We start from the raw sequence: 10,317 nt of genomic DNA, 5'->3' as shown, positions 1-10,317 counted from the left end.
CACAGAGATCTGCCTGCCTCTGCCTCTCTAGTGCTGGGATTAAAGGTGTGCGCCACCATCGCCAGGCAATAAATTCTTTTTTAAAAAAGAAAAAAAAAACTTCCCCATGTCTAGAGTAAAGGGAGGTGATAAGAGCTAATTGCAGGGCTGAACTTGGTGGCAGTAGACCAGTAAACTGAGTTACTTGGGAAGCTGAGGCAAGAGAATGGAAAATTCAAGGGCAGGCCTAGGAAGTTTAAGTGAGACTCTGTCTCAAAACAAACAGAATAATAGCCTGGCGGTGGTGGCACACACCGTTAATCCCAGCAGAGGCGGGTGGATCTCTGTGAGTTCAAGGTCAGCCTGGTCTACCCTGTCTAGAACCCCCCCACACACACACACAAAAGCAGAACAATAACAAAACAAGGAAACATGCACAAAAATGCAAGGTAGGAACCCTGAATACATACTAGGTTTGGAAAATGCAAGGTAGGGACCCTGAATGCATCCTAGGTTCGGAAACAGAGATGCTTCAAGTCCAACAACTCTAGAAATTGAAATGTTGACTGGCTGTTAAATAACTTAATTTTTAAAATCAGGAGAATGGTATAATTAACACAAACACACACAGAACAGAGTTATTTTTGGAGGCTAAGGTTACAGATATTTGTCACCATGGTGAGTTGAAACAAAAAAAATGTCTACTTTTTTTTTTAGTTTTTTTTTTTTTAGTTTTTTCGAGACAGGGTTTCTCTGTAGCTTTGGAGCCTGTCCTGGCACTAGCTCTTGTAGACCAGGCTGGCCTCGAACTCACAGAGATCCACCTGCCTCTGCCTCCCGAGTGCTGGGATTAAAGGCGTGCGCCACCACCGCCCGGCAAAAATGTTTACTTTTGTGTGTCCCGCAGGTGCTGTAGGTGGGTCCTGGGGACAGAGGACAGAACTCAGGTTGGGTCGATGCAGGTGTCTTTTACCACTGAGGCATCTCGCTGGGTAAAGATGTCTATTTTTGGAAATAAAGAACAAATATATAAAGTGCTTAATTTTTAAAATATTTTTATTTTATTTGCATTGGTGTTTTGCCTACATGTAGGCATTTATGTCTACATGTATGCTTGTGTTAAGGTGTCAGATCTTGGAGTTACAGACAGTTGTGAGCTGCCATATGGATGCTGGGAATTGAACCTGGGTCCTCTGGAAGAGCAGTCAGTGCTCTTAACTGCTGAGCTCTCTCTCCAGCTCTCCTCATTTATTTTTCTTAGACAGGGACTGGTAGCCTGGAACTTATTATGTACACCAGGCTGGTCTTGACTCCAGAGACACGCCTACTTGAGCTACCTACACCCTGAAAAATTGTTTGTTTTTTAAGTACTGGAAATTGAACCTAGGTCCTAGAACTCAGCGCACGCTGGCAAGTACTCGGCCTTGAGCTGTATCCCCCAGTCCTGTATACTTTCTCTTTCTCTCCCTCTTTGTTTCTCTTCTCTCTCACGGCTTTTATCAAACACTTATTTTGGTGCTGGATATCAAACCTAGGGTTTTGCCCACAAGTGCTCTAAAAAAACATAATGGGGTCAGCGGTTAAGATCATTGACTGCTCTTCCAGAGGACCCAGGTTCAGTTCCCAGAACACACATGGCAGCTTACACCTGTCTGGAACTCCGGGATCCAACACTTTCATACAGACATATATGCAAGCAAAACACCAATGCACGTAAAATAAGAATTTTTTTTTCGAGACAGGGTTTCTCTTAAGTTTTAGAGCCTGGCCTAAACTAGCTCTTGTAGACCAGGATGGCCTTTAACTCACAGAGATACGCCAGCCTCTGCCACCCAGTGCTGGGATTAAAGGCGTGTGGCACCACCGCCCGGCAAGAATAATTTTTTATTTATTTTATTTTATTTTATTTTTTTTTTGGTTTTTCGAGGCAGGGTTTCTATGTGGTTTTGGAGCCTGTCCTGGAACTAGCTCTTGTAGACCAGGCTGGTCTCGAACTCACAGAGATCCGCCTGCCTCTGCCTCCCGAGTGCTGGGATTAAAGGCGTGCGCCACCACCGCCCGGCGAAGAATAATTTTTTAAAAACTATGAAAATTTTAACGATTGTGAATCTCGAAGTTTCGGTTGCTTGCTTTACTAAGATTCACTTTTTTTTTTCATTTAAACACTGCCTGGCCCATTTCTATTATTGTGTGTAGTAGCACCGAGGTGCGTTTACCGGGAAGATTCTAGCCTACGTCCATCCTGGGTCAGAGCTTCATCGTATCTGCCCCAGAGAGGAGAGCTATCGAGTCTCCTAAGGTTCACTTTTTTGTTTTCCTTTTTCCTTTTTTTTTTAAATTTTGCTGCGCTCCGTAGACCAGGCTGGCCTTGAACTCACATAGATCAGCCTATGCCTCCCGAGCGCTGGGATTAATGGCGCGCGCTTATTTTGTTTTTCGGGACGGGATTTCCCCGTCTAACAACGTTCCTTTGGAGAACTGCACAAACCGGAAGAAGTCCCTGACCCGCTGTTCCCAGCATACGTCGCGCCGCCTCAAAACGCCTCTCTTATTGGAGGAAAATCTGCCTCTCTTACCCTAGCAACAAAAACGCGCGCTGAAAATGGGCGGGAACGAATGTTCCCTTTGGCCAATCGCTTTCCACTTTCCCAGCCTCTGTTCCTGGGTGGACCAATCAAAAACAGCTAGTGCAGTAGTCTTCCTGAACCTCCGGTCTCGAGCGACTGTCCGGCCCTTCCGGTTTTTTCTGCGCAACATCCGCTAGAATCTGGTAGGGTCAGAGAGCCGGCCTAGTCACTGCCGCGCGACTGACGTACTTGTTTCCGGCCCATGGGGCCAGGCTGGGCTTCGCTGCTGCCCACAGCCGGTGCCGGCCAGCCTGCTGCCATGTCAGACACAGACAGCGATGAAGATTCCTCCGGAGGAGGCCCATTTTCTTTAACCGGGTTCCTCTTCGGCAACATCAATGGAGCCGGGCAGCTGGAGGGCGAAAGCGTCTTGGACGATGTGAGGCGTGGGCGTGAGGCGGAGGGGGGTGCGGCTGGGGAGAACCGGAGGCGTGGCGGGCGACTGTTTAGGAATCGGTGAGAGAGGGTGTTTTAGCCCGTTCTCGGGGCGCAGAGCATCCCCTTCTCTTGGGTTTGAGGAGTAGCGGAGAGAGAGGCGAGAGCGAAAGCGCTCCCGAGAGCGCGCGCTCAACTCCGAGGAGAGAGGAGGAGAAAAGGGGAAAATGGCTAAGTGCCTGTCACGGACGCCGAGGTGTTTGGTTTGTACTAGGTTCAACTATTATATACCCCACCTGCCTACTTGCCTGGTGGGGTATATAATAGTTGAACCTAGTACCAGTTATCTGAACCTTTCCTGTGTGAGATATTGAAGAAGTCTTGGAACTCTGTTTTCCTGGCTTCCTCCGTTGATCGGGAGTGGCTTCAGAGCCAAGGCTATGGATGGAACCTGTGGAGTTTGGATCGGATCTCTGTGCAGTTTAAGTTTCCTGGACATTTCTTGCGTGTGATGTCCCTTTGAGCACATTGTGAAGTCATGTTTCAGATGGATTTGTGACTCTGTCATGAGCAAGGCAAATTCACCTTTGTGCCGGACCTTCAGGTTTAGTTGTCTTTCGACAAGCATGCTCTCCCTTTTTCAGGAGTGTAAGAAACACCTTGCCGGCCTGGGGGCTTTGGGTCTGGGCAGCCTCATCACTGAACTCACGGCAAATGAAGAACTGACTGCAGTTGAGGGTACCCTGGTAACCGATGAAGGTGAAGTGTGGGCCGTGAGGAGGACCGTGCAGGGCAGGGGAGGAGGCTAGCTTTTGTCCACTTACATCTATGTGGGAATTATTATCTACGGAAGTGAGAATTCCTTGCTTTTTCTTTTTTTTTTTTTTTTTGGTTTTTCGAGACAGGGTTTTTCTGTAGCTTTGGAGCCCATCCTGGAACTCCCTTGGTAGACCAGGCTGGCCTCGAACTCACAGAGATCCGCCTGTCTCTGCCTCCCAAGTGCTGGGATTACAGGCGTGCGCCACCACCGCCCGGCTTCCTTGCTTTTTCTTGAGCTATCTCTTTTCTGTCCTTAGGCTGGATTCAGAGTAGAGAAGATGCTGTGGACTACTCGGACATCAATGAGGTGGCAGAAGATGAAAGCCGAAGATATCAGCAGACGATGGGGAGCTTGCAACCTCTTTGTCACTCGGGTGAGTCTCTTTTTTTTTTAAGTGACAGGGTCTCTCTGCATAGCCCTGCCTGCTCTGGAACTTGCTAGGTATACCAGGATGGTCTAGAACGCATAGAGATCCACCTGCTTCTGCTTCCTTTGTGCTGGAATTAAAGGTGTTACCCACTATGCCCAGCATTCTTTAATGTTGTAGAATTAGTAGTGTAGTGAATTTGCTTCCTGGATAAATCTGTTTGGGCCTCTGATGTCTGTGCTTGATCTTTGTCATTGTTCTTTACTGTCTGTGCATTTGTTTTGTCTGCTATTCCCATTGTCAATTCAGTACAAGTAGTAGGTATTCTCTTTTACCAAACTCAGGCCTTTATTCTCATACTCTTCAGTCTCAAATTGTTGGCTGATAACAAGGGTAATATTTGATCTTTTTTTGTTGCTGTTTTACTTTTTTTTTTTAGAGACAGGGTTTCTTAGCTGTGGAGCCAGTCCTGGAACTTGCTCTTTAGACCAGACTGGCCTCGAATTCATAGAGATCTGCCTGCCTCTGCCTCCTGAGTGCTGGGATTAAAAGTGTGTGCCACCACTGCCTGGCATCATTTGATCTTTTTAAGTGCCAGTAGGTTTGAGATACTATTAGATGGTCTTCAAAGTTAGTGACCAAAACAAACCCAGTCTTTGCCCTTAAAGAGTTTATAGATTAAGAAGGATTAAGTTTACAGTCTCATGTCAATGAGCAACTCATTCCCCTACTACATTTTTTCTTCTTCATAATTTAAAGGTTTCCTCAGCTATATTTTAGAATTAAAATCCCAGAATTGGAACAGGTTTGTTTGTTTGGCCTCTGCCTTCAGAGTGCTAGAGTTAATCTTTTTTAAATACATTTTTTATTGATATTTATTGAGCTCTACATTTTTCTCTGCTCCCCTCCCTCTCCCCTCCCTCCTTCAGCCCTCCCCCAAGGTCCCCATGCTCCCAATTTACTCTGGAGATCTTGTCTTTTTCTACTTCCCATGTAGATTATATCTATGTAAGTCTCTCTTAGTGTTCGCATTGTTGTCTAAGTTCTCTGGGATTGTGGTTTGTAGGCTGGTTTTCTTTGCTTTATGTTTAAAAACCACCTATGAGTGAGTACATGTGATAACTGTCTTTCTGGGTCTGGGTTACCTCACTCAAAATTATGTTTTCTAGTTCCATCCATTTTCTTGCAAAACTCAAGCTGTCGTTATTTTTTTCTGCTGTGTAGTACTCCATTGTGTAAATGTACCACATTTTCCTTATCCATTCTTTGATTGAGGGGCATTTAGGTTGTTTTCAGGTTCTGGCTATGATAGACAAAGCTGCTATAAACATAGTTGAGCACATGTCCTTGTGGCATGATTGAGCATCCTTTGTATATATACCCAAGAGTGGTATTACTGGGTCTTGAGGAAGGTTGTTTCCTAATTTTCTGAGAAATCTCTACGCTGACATCCAAAGGGGCCTGTACCAGCCTGCATTCCCACCAGCAATGCAGAAGTGTTCCCTTTAGCCCACAACCTCTCCAGCATAAGTTGTCATCAGTGTTTTTGATCTTGGCCATTCTTACAGGTGTAAGATGGAATCTGAGAGTTGTTTTGATTTGCATTTCTCTGATGACTAAGGATGCTGAACATTTCCTTAAGTGTCTTTCAGCCATTTTAGATTCCTCTGTTGAGAGTTTTCTGTTTAGGTCTGTACTCCATTTTTTTTTATTGGATTATGTGATCTTCTGGTGTCCAACTTCTTGAGTTGTTTGTATATTTTGGAGATAAGACTTCTGTCTGATGTGGGGCTAGTGAAGATCTTTTCCCATTCTGTAGGCTGTCATTTTGTCTTGTTGACTGTGTCCTTTGCTTTACAGAAGCTTTTCAGTTTCAGGAGGTCCCATTTATTGTTTCTCTTAGTGTCTGTGCTGCTGGGGTTCTATTTAGGAAGTGGTTCCCTGTGCCAATGTGTTCAAGTGTATTTCCCACTTTCTCTTCTATAAGGTTCAGTGTGGCTGCCTTTATGTTGAGGTCTTTGATCCATTTGGACTTGAGTTTTGTGCATGGTGATAGATATGAGTCTATTTTCATTCTTCTACATGTTGATATCCAGTTATGGCAGCACCACTTGTTAAATATGCTTTCTTTTTTCCATTTGATATTTTTTGCTTCTTTATCAAAGATCAGGTTTTCGAAGATATATGGATTGATATCCGGGTCTTCTATTTGGTTCCATTGGTCCTCCTGTCTGTTCTTATGCCCATACCAGGCTGTTTTCAGTACTTGTAGCTCTGTAGTAGAGTTTGAAGTCAGGGATTGTGATGCCTCTAAAAGTTCTTTTATTGTACAGGATTGTTTTGTCTATCCTGGGTTTTTTGCTTTTCCACATGAAGTATGAAGAGTACTGTTCTTTTGAGGTCTTTGAAGAATTTTGCTGGGATTTTGATGGGCATTGTTTTGAATCTGTTAGAATTAGTCTTGTACCATCACATTCTACTTTTATTTTTTTATTTTTAGCCAGGGTCTCATGTAGGCCTTAAAATTAATAAGTAGCTGAGATACTTATTATAAGTAGTTCAAAACTGCTGTTATTCCTGCCTCTGTCTCCCAAGTTCTGGGATTACAGGCATGTTTTATGTTGCTTGACTTGGGAGAGATTTTACTATTTCTCTATTGTATGTTTTTTTTAAAGACAGGGTTTCTATGTGTAGCCTTGTCTGTCCTGGAACTAGCTCTGTAGACCACACTGTCCTCAAACTCACCCACCTCTCCCTCTCTAGTGTTGAGGTTAAAGGTGTGTGTTACCATGCCCAGCAATGCTTTCTTTTATAGAAGTTGCTTTGGTCATGATATTTTCACAGCAATAGAACAGGGACTAAAATAGTCCCCATAATACAGCCCTGACTGGCCAGAGACTAACTTCGTAGATCAGGATGTCCTCGATCTCAAATAGCTATGCCTTTCTCTGCCTCCTGAGTGCTGGGATTAAATGTGTACACTACCATGCCCAGTGTTTTGTTTCTTTTAAAAAAATAGGATGTCATGTGTCCTAGGCTGGTTAAATTCTAGATCCAAGGATGACCTTGAACTGATTGTCCTTCATCTACTGGAAAAGGGCTGGGATTAAGACAAGGTCTTACTGTGTAGTCCTGGCTGTCTTGGAACTCTCTGTAAACCAGGTTGGTCTCTAACTCATAGAGATCACCTGCCTCTTCCTCCCAGAGTGCTGGGGTCAAAGACGTGTGCCACTACACCCTGCTAGTTGAGCAGATTTTTAAAAGAACAGGTTTAGTGGAGATCACACAGCAATATTTTTTAGTTTTTTTTAAAAATATTTATTTATTATATATACAATATTCTGTCTGTGTGTATGTCTGTAGGCCAGAAGAGGGCACCAGACCTAATTACAGATGGTTGTGAGCCACCATGTGGTTGCTGGGAATTGAACTCAGAACCTTTGGAAGAGCAGGAAATGCTCTTAACCACTGAGCCATCTCTCCAGCTCCCTTTAGTTTTGTTTTGAGATAGGGTCTCATGTAGTACAAGCTGGCCTCAAGCTTCCTATATTGCTGTGGGTGACTTGTAAGTCTCAGGTCAGTCAGGGTAATATTTGAGACTTAGTCACTGTTCTATTGATGCGAAGAGACACCATGACCAAGGCAACTCTTACGATAGTTGACTACATAATAAAGTATTGGTTTTGCTTCTGTGTCCTTCTTGCTGGAATTAAAGGTATAGTGGCTCAAACATTGGGTGTAGTGGCATGACTTCTCTAGAGATTTGAGAAAATGTGAAATAAGAAAGTAATGGCAAAGCCAGTTGTAGTCACTCTGACCTGCACCCAGGAGGCAGAGGCAGGCAGATCTCTAAGTTCAACACCAGCCTGATCTACATAGTGAGTTCCAGGATAGTGAAGCCTTATCTCCAAAAAGAAAGAAAAGAAAAGGAAAAAAGTAAGAAAGAAATGGGGAAATAAATTAGCCAGTGGTATTTGTTGTTTTGAGACAGGGTCTCACTGTGTAATTGTCTGGCCTGGAACTCATAGAGATCTACTTGCCTCTGCCTCTCATGTGCTGGGATTGAAGGATGTGCTATTAAGGCCTCTACAGTTTTTTTTAAGACATGAGAAGCATACTGCTAAGTAGCAAAAACCAAGGATAAAACAAATTTTGTAGCTCTTTTATACATTATTTGAGATTTGATGCCATAAAGAGTTGCTAGCTGCTGGGCGGTGGTGATGCATGCCTTTAATCCCAGCACTCGGGAGGCAGAGACAGGTCGATCTCTGGGAGTTTGAGGTGAGCCTGGACTACAGAGCAAGTTCCAGGACAGGCACCAGGCACCAAAGCTATATAGAGAAACCGTGTCTCAAAAAACCACAGAGAGAGAGAGAGAGAGAGAGAGAGAGAGAGAGAGAGAGAGAGAGAGAGAGCGAGAGAGCGAGAGCGATGGTTTCTGGCCACAGTTAAATAGCGTGGTAGAATGGAAAGAATAGATTTCCAGGTCAGAATATTAAAGGTTGAAATCCCAACTCCATATTCCGTTTATTATCTGACACTTGAATTTGTCATTTGTAGTAATTCCCCAGTTTTCTTCTGTAGTCAATAAAATGGCTATTGCTTTTTGGGGATTTAAGTTTGTGTTCACATTATGGGAGATCATATACTAAACACACAAAAAAGAGTTGATAATTAGACTGGAAAGTTTCCTTTAGGCAGCCAAGATGTGGTAGAATTGAAGAAATAAAGTAAATCAGGGCAAAACATGTATATTTGGATTTAAATTAGTAGGGTGGGAGGCAGAGGAGATAGGTAGATTTCTGAATTTGAGACTATCCTTGTCTACATAGAAAGTTTCAGCACAGCCATAGAGAGATCTGGTCTCAAAAAAAAACTCACAAGGATTAATAAGGGTGATTATTATTTTGTGTGTGCATCACAGCACATGTGTAGAGGTCAGAGAACAACTTCATGTAATTGGTTATTTCCTTCCATTTCTTTTTTTTTAATTATTTGCCTTGGTGTTTTGTCTGCATGTATGTGTGAGGGTGTGAGATTTTCGAGTTCCAGACAGTTGTTAGCTGCCATGTGGATGCTGGGAATTGAACCCGGGTCCTCTGGAGGAACAGTCAATGTTCTTAACTGCTGAGCCATCTCTCCAGCCCCCTTCCTTCCATTTCTACATGGGTCCTAGTGATTGAATTCACTCAGGTGGCCAAGCTTGTGCAGAAAACTTCTTTTTCTAATGGGTTGTCTTGTTGACTAGGAGGCTCTTTGTTTAGATTTATTTAATTTTATGTATAGTAATGTTTTGTCTGTGTGTGTGTTTATGCATTGTCCGTAGATGCCAACTGGATGTGCTGAAACTGAAGTTACGGATGGTGTGAGCCACCATGTCGGTGCTAGAAATCAAATTCAGGCTATCTGGAAAGATTAACCAGTGCTCTTAGCCACTGAGTCATCTCTCTAATCCCCCCCCCCCCCCCGCTTTAAAAGAGTTCCCCCTTAAAAGAGTCATGTCTTTATTATATTTTTTAAATGTGTTTTTATTTTTGTGGGTGTGGGTGTTATGCCTGCATGTGTGCCTGGTTCCCTTGGAGGTCAGAACATATCAGATCCCCTGGAACTAGAGTTATGGAAGATTGTGAGCTGCCTTGGTCTTCTGCAAGAACAGTAATTGTAGGGCCTGGAGAGATGGCTCAGAGGTTAAGAGCATGGGCTACCCTTCCAGAGGTTCTGAGTTCAATTCTGAGCAACCACACAGTGGCTCACAGTCATCTATAATGAGATCTGAATCCTTCTTCTGGCAGAACACTGTAGACATGATAAATAGATCTTTTAAAAATAGAACATTAATTCCTTTTTTTCTGTTGAGCCATTGGTCCAACCTCTACTTTTGTTTATTTTTTAAATTACATTTATTTATTTTATGTGTGGAAGCATATGTCCCAATACACAGGTCAGAGGACAGCTTGAAGGAATCAGTTCTCCCTTACCATGTGGGCCCTGGGGAATCAAACTCAGGTTGTTAGGATTTGTGGTAGGTGCCTTTACCCACTGAGCTATCTTGCCAGCTCCCTTGGATTTTTGTTGTTGTTGTTGTTGCTGCTCTCTTGAGGCAGAATGTCATGTAAGCTGTGAAACCTAATCATAAAGCCTTTCATTCC

The 10,317-nt window shown here is 43.5% G+C and overlaps 1 protein-coding gene across 3 annotated transcripts in view; it reads left to right on the top strand.

Annotated features, from left to right (window-relative positions):
- Positions 1-2,719: 2,719 nt before the first annotated feature.
- The window catches only part of Taf1 (TATA-box binding protein associated factor 1), a 73,484-nt gene continuing 65,886 nt past the window's right edge, over positions 2,720-10,317 (top strand). For 2 of the 3 annotated variants that reach the window (XM_075958924.1, XM_075958922.1), the window contains exons 1-3: positions 2,720-2,985; positions 3,626-3,740; positions 4,058-4,174. In XM_075958924.1, coding sequence (XP_075815039.1) covers positions 2,809-2,985; positions 3,626-3,740; positions 4,058-4,174 — 409 coding nt within the window. In that variant the 5' untranslated portion in view covers positions 2,720-2,808. The remainder of the gene's footprint in view (positions 2,986-3,625; positions 3,741-4,057; positions 4,175-10,317) is intronic. The other variant, XM_075958923.1, reaches the window with a different exon arrangement.

This window comes from Microtus pennsylvanicus, chromosome X, assembly GCF_037038515.1.
Source record: "Microtus pennsylvanicus isolate mMicPen1 chromosome X, mMicPen1.hap1, whole genome shotgun sequence".
NCBI lineage: Eukaryota > Metazoa > Chordata > Mammalia > Rodentia > Cricetidae > Microtus > Microtus pennsylvanicus.
The sequence above is the reverse complement of the archived record's forward strand: the minus strand, read 5'-3'. Positions and strand labels throughout refer to the sequence as shown.